At 36.7% G+C, this 13,245-nt stretch overlaps 1 protein-coding gene across 1 annotated transcript in view; it reads left to right on the forward strand.

Annotated features, from left to right (window-relative positions):
• The window catches only part of RB1 (RB transcriptional corepressor 1), a 295,974-nt gene that overhangs the window by 115,809 nt on the left and 166,920 nt on the right, over window positions 1-13,245 (forward strand). The window contains 2 exon segments of the mRNA XM_036011346.1: window positions 2,510-2,620; window positions 12,404-12,546. Of these exon segments, the coding sequence (XP_035867239.1) occupies window positions 2,510-2,620; window positions 12,404-12,546 (254 nt within the window).

Below are 13,245 nucleotides of genomic sequence, written 5' to 3' on the forward strand. Positions count from 1 at the left end.
TCATAAGTAATAAATTTTATGGCTTTTACTAAAACTGGAAGTAAGTTTAAAACAAAAATTGAAATATTTTAGGCATGGGGACTGAATTATACTAATAATGTCTAAATATAAAATTCTCAACTTCTGGTCAAGATGGTGGCATAGGCAGACATGGCTCGCCTCTTTGCCACAACCACATCAAAATTACAACTAAAATATAAAACAACCATCACTCAGGAGTGTCAGATACTGAGAATGGAAGTCTGACAACTACTAAATCAAGTTGAGTGGAAGTCAGACAACTACAGAATTAAAGAAACCACATCCCTCCAGACTGATAGCGTCACAGATATGGAATGGGCTGGTCCTACACCCACGTGGATAAACATTTGAAAGGGATATCACAGGAGTGAGCAGTCCCAGATCCACACCAGGCACCCTAGCCCAGGATTCCAGTGCCAGTGAGAGAAATCCCTACAACTTCTGGCTGTAAAAAACAGTAGGGGACTAAGTGGTGGAAGAAACTGTTGAAGCCCAAAGCAGTTCCTCTTAAAGAACCAACATACACACCTACTCAGACTCACTTCATCTGAGCTCTATCACAAGGATAGCAGCTTGAAAGGCACCAGTGGGATACAGAGAGAAATGAAGTTTCTGGCATCACAGTGAGCAGAGGCCATTGTTCCTTTGCTAAACCATCCTGCCACAGAGGAGGTAAGCTGGTGCTATATCTGAGACTCCATCAACCTGACTAACACCATTTGACCCAGCTTGGAGATCCCACAAGGTTCAGCCCTATCTAACTTATAGGCCCATGCAAGCTGCTTTTCCATAAGAATGGCTTGTCTTGGCTCCTAAACCCTAACAAACAAGCAACAGCTGGCTTCAGAGAGCCCTAGCAGCAGTCAGGTTAGATTCACAGATAGGCTTCCCTGGAAATCTCCAAGCCCAGCACCAGTAGCAGACATTTCAGATTGCTTTAAAGGTCAGGGAGGGTGGTCCCAGGCAAAGCACAGGTTGGGGCTGACCTTAACCTGCAGCACCCGGGGAACTTCAGGGCCAGTCTACCCAGTAGACAGCTACAGACCACATCAGAGCACCACCACCCTGCCCCTGAACAGCTGATTCTCCACATAGGGCAGAGGTTGGTGGTTAGTGGTCAGTCACAGCCAGTCCTTACAGCTGAATGGCCTGGGTAAATCCTTCCTATTGATCTTCCAGTAGCAAAAGGCTCAACTACAAGAGGAGAGTGTACTCAGCCCCCAAGGAGGGTGCTCCTCAAGTACACACCTTGGGTGATGGGGGAGGCTGTGCCAGTGGACACTACAGGACATCTACTACGTTAGGCCATACTACCAAAACACAGAGTCAAAGCAGGTCTACCTAATGCATAGAAACAAGCACAGGGAGGCTGTCAAAATGAGGGGACAAAGAATCATGGCCCAAAGAAAAACAGATCAAAACTCTAGAAAAAGAGCAAAACAAAATGGAGATAAGCAATCTATCAGATGCAGAATTGACAACACTGGTTATAAGGTTATTCAAGGAACTTAAGGAGGACCTTAGAAGCATAAAAACACCCAATCAAATGAAGGATACACTAATTCAAATAAAGAACTATTATAGGGAATCAACAGCAGAGTGGATGAAGCTGAGGACCAAATCAATGATTTGGAAAATAAGGAGGCAAAAACAAACAAACAAACAAACAAACAAACAAACAAAAAACCATGCAGAACCACCAGAGAAAAAAGAATAAAAAGAAAAAAAAAGACGATGGTGTAAGGCAGCCTCTAGGACAACTTTAAGAGTTCCAACATTCACATCATAGGGGTGTCACAAGGAGAAGAGAAAGAGCAAGAATTGGGAAATCTATCTGAGAAATAGTGAAAGAAACATTCTGTAATTTGGTGAAGCAAATAGACATGCAAGCCCAGAAAGCACAGAGAATCTCAAACAAGGTGGATGCAAAGGGGCCTATTCCAAGACACATCAAAATTAAAAAGACCAAAAGGTTAAAGACAAAGAGAGACTCTTAAAAACAGCAAGAAAAAAGAAGTTTATCAGTGGCGCCAGATGGGAGGGGGTCAGGGGAGAATAGGTGAAGAGGGTGAGGAGATTAAGAAGTACAAATAGGTAGTTACAAAATTTAAGTACAGTATAGGAAATTGGGTTGCCAAGAACTTATACCCATGACTCATGGACATGAATGGTGGGAGGATTGCCTGAGGGAGAAGTGGGGTGCTGGGTGGAACGGGGGCAAAGGGAGAAAAATCAGGACAACTGTAATAGCCTGATCAATAAAATACAATGAAAAATAAAATTCTCATTGTAAACTTATACTTTATTTTTAATTTAATAACTTATATATTTTTATATTTTTGTGTATATCAGATCAGACTGAGTTTTTACAAAAAAATCTTTAACATGACTGTAGTGATTGTTGATACATCCATACTGACAATTTTTCCTCATGTTAAGATCTCAGTCTCTAACTATATTTTAAAATGTGAATCTTCTTTATATTCAGGAGAAGTATTACAAATGGAAGATGACCTGGTGATCTCATTTCAGTTGATGCTGTGTGTCCTTGACTATTTTATCAAACTTTCACCTCCTGCATTGCTCAAAGAACCATATAGTAAGTACTTTAAATATTTTATGTTCCTCCTTCTTCATTAATCAGTTGCTTACTGTATGTCTAATGTGTCCAAAAGTGGTTTTAGAGACTAGGGTATTATAATAAATAAATCAGACATGGACTCTGTCCTTAAGTAGTGTATAATTTATAGAAGGAGGGGTTAAGACAAGTAAGCAAATAAGCAGAGTATGTGGTAGAAAGTGGTCTGGGCCAAAATACTAGCAAATGCTATGGAAGTTCAGAAAATGAGAAATTTTTCCTAGCTGGGGAAGAGCAAGGAACCCCATAGGAAGAGGTGACATTTGAATTGAGTGAAAAGAGTAGTTAGGATTTGAGTGTTGTGGTAAGTTGGAGGGAGGGCATTCCCAGTAAAGAAAAAAACAATAGTCAAGGCACAGATATAAGTGAAACTGCATGGGAAAGAGTGGTTCGTTCTGTAGGAACAGATTAAATTTTTATCATTGGGTGCTATAATGATTCTGTGACAAGTAAAATTAACTATTACTAAAATAATTAGATATTTTTAGACAAAGATGAGTAGATTGCTCTCAGAATGCAATTGTTTCCTGTGGCAGTATCATGAGTAAATTTTCAAAATCAATTACTATACTACAACAAAATGTAAACTTAACTAAGACTAAACTGATTGCTTTGCTCCAAAAATGATGAAAGTATTGGGTTGGCTGAAAAGTCTGTTTAGTTTTTTCTGTAAAATAAAAGACAGTAAGTTTATTGATTTGGATATTTTGAGTATGTTGGCTATCTCCTGCTATTGGCTTCTAGTGGGAAGAGGCCAGGGATGCTGTTAAACATCATCAAATACATAAAACAGCCACAAAGAATTAATTATTTGGCCAAAATGTCAATAGTGCCAAGAAACTTCACAAACTACTTTTGACATGTTTGATCAGTCATAGTACCTTCTCCACTCACTGAACAAATCTTTTTTTTTGTTTCAATTATGTATTTATCTTTCTTGATATAATAAAACATAATAATGCTGAAAATATTACAGATTTCATTCTATCATCAGTATTAAAATGGCAGCACAAAAATTCACCAATTTTGATGTTTTCTTAAATGCACACTGATATCACAGCTATCACAATGCAGTCTAACAAAATTATTACAATGAAGTTAAAGACAAGCATTCCTAGAGCCATCATATGGAAAAAACTAAAACTTTTTCGCCAACCCAATATTAATAATACTAAAAATAATGGAAGAAAGATCAAAACATAGAAGTTTCAAAGAGTTGTTGAAGTAACTGAAAAATTGAAGTCTAATTAATCTTTGTAAACAAAAACTTCATGAAAAAATGAAATCTGGAACAGAATTTTAAAAATGTGTTGAACATGGATTGACAGAAAAGTCAGTTATTTGGCAGAAACCACATGCCAGAGGGAGGAAAAATAGAAAACAACAAATATATTTCAAAATTTTCTGAATTAAAAAATATTTTATATGGGTTTTCCTCTATATTTTCAGTGTTATCATGTTAGTAAGTTCATATAGATGTTACTTTGGGTTGTTAGGCTTTGTTCTTTTGGATAAATACAATGTACATTTAATTCTTTAAGTACAGCGTTAAAGAGAAACAAGGATGAGGTGCTGAATCAACTGAGTATGGTGCACTTTTAATTAACTTTTTACTATGGACAATTTCAAATGAATACAAAAGCAGACAGTAGCATAATACACCTCCATATATTTATCACCTACTTTCAACATAAAACTTATGGTCAACCTGTAGCCCCATCTACTGTCCAGTTCTATCAGCTATTTTATTTTGAAGCACCCATACAATTTCATCCTCATAAATTTTAGTATGTATCTCTAAAAGATAAAGTCTTTTTATAAAACATATGATAATATCATTATATCACACCTAAAAATTAATTAATAGTGATTCCTAATGCCACCAAATATTTGGTAAGTGTTCATATTTCCATTTGTCTTATGAAAATAATTTTAAAAAATTTTAACAGTTTGAGTAAATGAGAATCGAAGTGAGATCTGCACTTTGTAATTGGCTGATATGCTTTTAAGTGTTCTAAAAAAGTTTCTTCTTCATCTTGCTTTTTTTTTACCTCGAAATTTATTTATTAAATAATCAAGTGGTTTGCCCTGTTGAGTTTCCCATGGCTTAATTTTTCACTGATTGCATCTTGTGGTATAGTTTAACATGTTCTTTTTTTAAAATTGTTGTTCAAATACAGTTGTCCCTATTTTCCTGCCACTTCTTCCCCCGTCCCACCCACCACCATCTCCCACCTACTTTCAATCCTGCCCCCTTTTGGCTTTGTCCATGGGTCCTTTATACATGTTCCTTGACTACCTTCCGCTTCTTGCCTCTGTTATCCTCCTTTCCCTTCCCTTCTGGTTACTATCAGTTTGTTCTTTATTTTAATGTTTCTGGTTATATTTTGCTTACCTGTTTGTTTTGTTGATTAGTTTCCACTTAAAGGTGAGATCATATTGTATTTGTCTTTCACTGCCTGGATTATTTCACTTAACCTAATACTTTTGTTCTTATGTCCTCTAATTTCTTCTAAATTGTTGGTTGGTTTTATAGTCATCTGTAATCTCTTTAATAGCTGAGTCCACATTCATTTTGAATTGGAAATGCCTAAAATAATCCAGGGGATTTTTTAAAAATCACAGTTTATTAAGGACATATGAACAAAGTGAAAGGGAGTAAGTTAGAGGGTGGGAGATGGGGAAGGGTGGGGCCGGAGGGTGTGGTGGGGTGAAAATGGAGAGAACTGTACCTGAACAACAATAAAAAAAAAAGGAAGGGAAGATGGCGGCGTGGTAGGAGGGAGTAGATTCCACTTGTCCCTAAACATGGGAGAAACACCTAAGCATCTACGGAGGAACAGAGCAAACAGTCAACGGTACCACAACATATATGAAAAAACAAGATCAAAAATTGCAGCGGACATTGAAAAACCAGATGTTTTATTCCTTCTTCCTTTCTTTCAAATTTATTTCTTTTCCTTCCTCCTTCTGCTTTTTTTCCTTTTTTTCCGTTTTCCTTTTTCTTTTTAAATACTGACAAGTGAGACAAAAAAACCTGGAACTGTGAAAAGACCAGAGTTATACCTAAGGAGGGGGCATCCCAACAGCTGAGACAGCAGGACAACTTTCACTTTACTATTACAGAGAACCTGAAAGTTGTTGCATATTTGTAATATTATTTTTTCATTATTCTTACTTTTTTTTTATTTTAATAGTGTTTTTGTGTTCCTTCTCTTTCTGTATAGTCTTCTCTGCTTGGCTGGTTATATTGTATCATTTGACAGGTTTCCTCTGTTATCTCATTCATAGTGTCTTGCTAATGTATTGTCATTCACTTCACTTGCATTCCTTAGTACACTACTCAAGGTTCTGTACTCCCCATTCTTGTTATCTAGATCTCATAGATTCTGTCAAATGATTTGTTCTAATATTACTGTAAATAATACCTATTCCATACAATTGTAAATACTACACAACACGCCCCCCAGTCCCCCACATCTTAGCCCACTTCATAGTTTACTGAAATCTATTACTGTAGAGGTTAACTGTATTCTCTCACACATTACACCTATTTACTATCCTTTACTCTCACCTTACATCAGAATCTGACCTCCCACAACCTCACTGCTTTTTAGATCCAATTCACAATCATTCCCTGCACAAGAAGATTCTTATCTTCTTTCCATCCTTTCTAAAAAGTGACTAGTTGGGTGGAATATCACAGTTAACACTATACATAGCCAAAGGATCTCCTATCTCTTCTCTACCGGCTGCCACTGTAAATATCATACAACACTCTTGCTGTCTTAAACCATTTTGCCTTCCGCCTCCAACTGATCACAAAAAAGAGCAGGGGGAAGCTGTGAACACCAGGACACACTAAAAAGACTCACAGGTATTCTACCACAGAAGTTCACACTATAAACCCAGGGAGCCAGAACAGATTAATTTAAGAAGCAGAGGCTAACAAGAAGAGTCTCACGAACAACGGGAAGACAAAGAAAGAATCCCCAAGTGAAGGGAAAGGAGGAAGCCTCAGAAAGAATGCTAAATGAAATAGAGTCAACTCAACTATCAGATATTGAGTTCAAAACAATGATTGTCAGGAAGCTCAATGAGCTCACAATGAACTACCAGAAACTACAGGGAAGCTATAATGAACTCACTGCAAACTATATCAACATGAAAAAGGAAATAGAAACTATCAACAAGGGCCAAGAGGAAATGAAGAATACAATTTCTGGACTGAAAAACACAGTAGAGGGAATCAAAAGTAGGATCCATGAAGCAGAAGATCGTATCAGCAAATTGGAGGACAAAGTAGAAAAAAACACCCAGAAAGAGCAAGAAAGGAAAAGAGGTTCAGAAAGACTGAAGAGGGATTAAGAGAAATGCAAGACAATATGAAATGTAATAATATCCATATAATAGGAATACCAGAAGGAGAAGAAGAAGAGCAAGGGATAGAAGACCTATCTGAAAAAGTAATGATGGAAAACGTCCCCAATTTCATGAGAGAAAAAGTGACACAAATCCAGCAACACAGAGATTCTCAGTCAAGAGGAACCCAAAGAGGTCCAGTTCAAGACATATTGTAATTAAAATGGCAAAATTTCAAGACAAAGAGATAATCTTAAAAGCAGCAAGGGAGAAACAGGAAGTAACATACAAGGGAGCCCCAATAAGGTTAGCAGCTGACTTCTCAATGGAAACACTCCAAGCCAGAAGAGAATGGCAAGAAAAATATTCCAAGTAATGACAACCAGAGGCCTGCAACCAAGGCTACTTTACCCAGCAAGGCTCTCAATCAAGGCAGCAGGCCAAATAAGGAGCTTCCCAGACAAAAAAAGTCTAAAAGAATACACCTCCACCAAACCAGCTCTGCAAGAGATGCTAAAGGGACTGCTTTAAGGAAAGGAAGGAAAAGAGAGAGACAGAGAGGAACACAGGTACAAAAATGGCAAGGAATAAGTACCTATCAATAATAACCTTAAATGTAAATGGATTAAATGCCTGAATCAAAAGACACAGAATAGCTGAATGGATAAGAAAGCATGACCCACTCATTTGCTGCCTACAAGAGACCCACCACAAGATAAAAGGTCTACACAGGCTGAAAGTGAAGGGCTGGAAACAAATTTTCCAAGCAAACACGCAGGGAAAAAAAAAGCTAGGGTAGCAATACTCATATCAGACAAAATAGACTTCAAAAAAGGGCCATAAAGAGAAACCCCAGAAGGTCACTTCATAATACTCAAGGGGAAAATCCACCAAGAAGACATAAACATTGTAAATATATATGCACCCAACACAGGACTACCCAAATACATAAACAAAATCTTAGAGGACTTAAGGAAACATATTGACAGCAACACAATTCTAGTAGGTGATTTTAACACCCCACTGTCAAAAATGGACAAATCTTCCAAACAAAATATCAACAAAGATATTTTGGCACTGAACAATGCCCCAGTTCAAATGGACTTAACTGATACATATATAGAGCCCTCCATCATAAAGAAGCTAAATACACATGCTATTCAAATGCACATGGAACATTTTCAAAGACAGACCACATGATAGGACACAAAACAAGCCTCAGCAAACTCAAGAAAATTGAAATCATACCAAGCATTTTCTCTGACCACAAGAAACTGAAACTACAAACCAATCCCAAGGAAAAAAACCCAAAACACTGAAAATCATGGAGATTGAATAGCATGCTATTAAACAATGAATGGGTCAAGAATGCAATTAGGGAAGAAATCAAAAAGTTTCTCGATTTAAACGAAAATGAAATCACAACAACCCAAAACTTATGGGACACAGCCAAGGCAGTCCTGAGGGGGAAGTTCATAGCGATACAGGCCTACCTAAAAAGGTAGAAATATTCCAAACAAACACCCTAACCCTACACCTAAAAGAACTCGAGGAACAACAACAAAGACAGCCCAGAGCAAGTAGAAGGAAGGAAATAACCAAGATCAGAGCAGAATTAAATGATATAGAGACTAAAAGCACAATTCTAAGGATCAATGAATCCAGGAGCTGGTTTTTCGAAAAGATAAACAAAATCGACAACCCTTTACTCCAGCTCATCAAGAAAAAAAGAGACAGGACCCAAATAAACACAATCAGTAACGAAAGAGGAGAGATTGCAACTGATACCACAGAAATACAAAGGATTGTAAGAAATCACTATGAAGAAGTGTATGCCAAGATACTTGAAAACCTAGGTGAAATGGACAAATTTCTAGAATAATATAATCTTCCAAAACTTAATGAAGAAGCAGCAGAGAGCTTGAACAGACCAATAACAATAGATGAAACTGAAGCAGTAATCAAAAAAACTCTCAACACACAAAAGCCCTGGACCAGGTGGTTTTGCAGTAGAATTCTATAAAGCATTTAAGGAAGAGCTAACCCCTAACCTTCACAGACTATTCCAACAAATTGAAAATGAGGGAAGACTCCCAAACTCTTTCTATGAAGCCAGCATCATCTTAATCCCAAAACCAGATAAAGACACAACAAAGAAAGAAAACTTGAGGTCAATATCACTGATGAACGTAGACACAAAAATCCTTAACAAAATATTGGCAAACCCCATCCAATAATACATTAAAAAGATTATACACCATGACCAAGTGGGATTCATCCCAGCGATGCAAGGATGGTACAGAATTTGCAAATCAGTAAATGTAATAAACAAAAGCAAAGACAAAAATCACATGATCATATCAATAGATGAAGAAAAGCATTTGATAAGGTACAGCACCCATTTATGATAAAAACACTCAGGAAAGTGGGAATAGGACAAGCATTCCTCAACATAGTAAAGGCCATATATAAGAGACCTACAGCCAACATCATACTCAATGGGCACAAACTAAAATCTTTTCCACTAAGATCAGGAACAAGACAAGGTTGTCCACTTTCACCACAACTATTCAATATAGTTTTGGAAATTTTAGCCATGGCAATCAGACAAGAAAAAGAAATAAAAGTCATCCAAATTGGGAAGGAGGAAACAACATTGTCACTGTTTTCAGATGACATGATAGAGTACATAGAAAACCCTATTGACTCGGCAAAAACTGCTTGACCTAATAAATGAATTTGGCAGAAGAGTGAAATACAAAGTCAATATTCAGAAATGAAAGGCATTTTTCTACACCAACAATGAAACAGCAGAAGCAGAAATGAAGAAAATAAATCCCATTTGATACTACAAAAACAAAAATAAAATACCTAGGAATAAGTCTAACCAAGGAAGTAAAAGACCTATATGCAGAAAACTACACAACACTGAAGAAAGAAATCAAAGAAGACACTAACAAATGGAAACGTATACCTTGTTCATGGATTGGAAGACTTAATACCATCAAAATGTCCATACTACCCAAAGCAATTTACAGATTCAATGCAATGCCTATTAAAGTACCAATAACATATTTCACAGACATAGAACAAATACTTCAAATATTTATATGGAACCATAAATGACCCTAAATAGCTGCTGCAATTTTGAGAAAAAGGAATAAAATAGGAGGGATCACAATACCTGATATCAAACTGTATTACAAGGCTACTGTAATCAAAACAGCCTGGTACTGGCATAAAAACAGGCACATGGACCAATGGAACAGAACAGGGAGCCCAGAAATAAACCCAAGTCTCTACAGTCAATTAATGTTCGACAAAGAGGGCAGCAATATCAAATGGAGTAAAAATAGCCTCTTCAACATATGGTGTTGGGAGAACTGTACATCTACGAAACTCGAGCACCAATTTACACCATACACAAAAATAAATTCAAGTTGGATAGAAGATTTAAATATAAACTGTGACACCATTAAAGTCCTAGAGGAGAACACAGGCAGGAAAATCTCAGATATTTCATGCATCAGTACTTTCACTGATATGTCCCTTACAGCAAGGGACATAAAGGAAAGAATAAACAAATAGGATCTCATTAAAACAAGCTTCTGCAGGGCTAAAGAAAACAGTATTAAAATAAAAAGAGAACCAACTGTATGGGAAAACATATTTGCCAATGATACCTCAGACACAGGTTTAATCTCCAAAATATATAAAGAACTCACAAGACTCTACTCTAGGAAGATAAACAACCCAATTATAAAAAGGGCAAAGGACTTGAACAGACACTGTTCCAAGGAGGACATACAGAGGGTCCAGAGACATATGAAAAGATGCTCAATATTGCTAGCTGTTACAGAGATGCAAATTAAAACCACAATGAGACACCACTTTACAGCAGTCAGAATAGCCATCATAAACAAAGCAACAAACAACAGTGTTTGAGAAGTTGTGGAGAAAAGGGAACCCTAGTGCACTGTTAGTGGGATTGTAGAGTGGTACAACCACTATAGAAAACAGTATAGAATTTTCTCAGAAAACTTAAGGTGGATCTGCCTTTTGATCCAGCAATTCCACTGCTAGGATTATATCCTAAGAACCCTGAAACATGAATCCAAAAGAACGTGTGCATCCCAATGTTCATAGCAGCACAATTTACAATAGCCAAGTGTTGGAAGCAACCTAGGTGCCCATCAGTAAATGAATGGATCAGAAAATCTATGGTACATTTACAGAATGGAATCCTATGCAGGAGAAAGAAAGAGGGAGCTCCTAAGCTTTGCAATAGCATGGATGGAACTGGAAAGTATTACACTAAGTGAAATAAGCCAGGCAGTAAAAGACAAAAACCATGTGATCTCACCTTTAACAGTATCCTAAACAACAAAACAAACAAACAAACAAAATATAATCAAAGATACTTAAATAGAGAACAGGCTGATAGTTACCAGAGGGGAGAGGGGAGGGAATTTTAGGGGAATTTTGGTGGAAAAGTGGAAGGGTTTACAGGAACAAGTATAAAGGACACATGGACAAAAACTGGGGGGGGATGGAAATGGGAGGGTGGTGGGGAGGGATGGGAGGGTGGTATCGGGTGGGAGTAAAGGACAGAAAACTGTACTTGAACAATTAAGATAAAATTAAAAGAAAAAAATCAGTTTATTATCATATTATATTGATATATTATCTTTTAAAAGTATCATAATTTACTATGGTATTTGCCAAAACTTTTAAAATTCTCTTGTTTTTATACTGTATCTGAAAGTTGATTCCATAAGTACTACCTTATTAGTTTTAAGACACTTTAAAAGATAGAAGAGAGTTTACCTCTTGCAGACTGAGTAGGATAATTTACAACTAGTTTATAAGTTGGCTGTTTTGCTTGCCCTCTTCATATTTGGCTCTAAGTATCTTACAGTTTCTTTCTGGACTTGTTGGCGGGCAGAAGAGCATATGGGGAGGGCATAAACTGTTATCAGTACAAGACTTATAATAGTCCCTGGCTGGCGTAGCTCAGTGGATTGAGCGCGGGCTGCAAACCAAAGCATCGCAGTTTCGATTCCCAGTCAGGGTACATGCTTGGGTTGCAGGCCATGGCCCCCAGCAACCGCACATTGATGTTTCTCTCTCTCTTTCTCTTTCTCCCTCCCTTTCCTCTCTAAAAATAAATAAATAAAATCTTTAAAAAATTCTTCTAAAAGAAAGACTTATAATAGATATGCAATAAATAAATATAACTGTTAGCTTTGAAGTGAAACTGAAAAATTCAAAGTAGCATAATATTACTGTTTTTTTTCTGATCTTCCTAGTTATAATAAAAATATTCCACTATTTTATACAGTGGGATTTATAATTTTCTTATCTTATTTACCATTTTTACAGAAACAGCTGTAATACCTATTAATGGTTCACCTCGAACACCAAGGCGGGGTCAGAACAGGACTTCACGGATAGCAAAACAACTAGAAAATGATACAAGAATTATTGAAGTTCTTTGTAAAGAACATGAATGTAACATAGATGAGGTAATTTAACTTCATTTCTTTAAAAAAGTTAAAGTAAATTTAGATACAAGTTCTTTCTAGCAGTATATACATTTTTTGTAATGAGCTTGCTTTTTTGTAATTAGTGCCAACCCTTTTTCAATAGCAAAATGTTAAGAAAGATTTTAATTTTCATACTCAGTTACTTTAATTTTAGAGAGATCATCTGGAAGAGGGGAGGGGAAAAAAGGAGGGAAAAGTGCAGGGATTAAGAAACATACTTGGTAGTTACAAAATAGATGGGGATGTGAAGAATAGTTCAGGAAATGGAGAAGCTGAAGAACTTACATGCATGACCCATGGACATGAACTAAAGTGGGGATTGCTGAAGGGACGGCGGGTACCAGGCAGAAGGGGACAAAGGGGAAAAAATTGGGACAAGTGTAATAACATAATCAATAAAATATACTTAAAAAATAGAGTATCTCCCTCACTCTGGAATCATTGAAACGTAAATCATTAAGGCAGTAGTTTTCAAATGTATTTGTTCTTTGATTCCTCTATAAGTACTGATACCCCTAATATTTAATATACCATGCTAAAAAAGCCCTAGTGCTTTTGGTTTAGTGATAAGTGATATCATCATTAAATTTCTGTTCAGTTTTCTATAATTACTATCTTTCTAGATATTACATCAGATATTAATGACTGGCAGAGAATACACATAACAATCCAGGACTT

Source organism: Phyllostomus discolor, chromosome 11, assembly GCF_004126475.2.
Source record: "Phyllostomus discolor isolate MPI-MPIP mPhyDis1 chromosome 11, mPhyDis1.pri.v3, whole genome shotgun sequence".
Lineage (NCBI taxonomy): Eukaryota > Metazoa > Chordata > Mammalia > Chiroptera > Phyllostomidae > Phyllostomus > Phyllostomus discolor.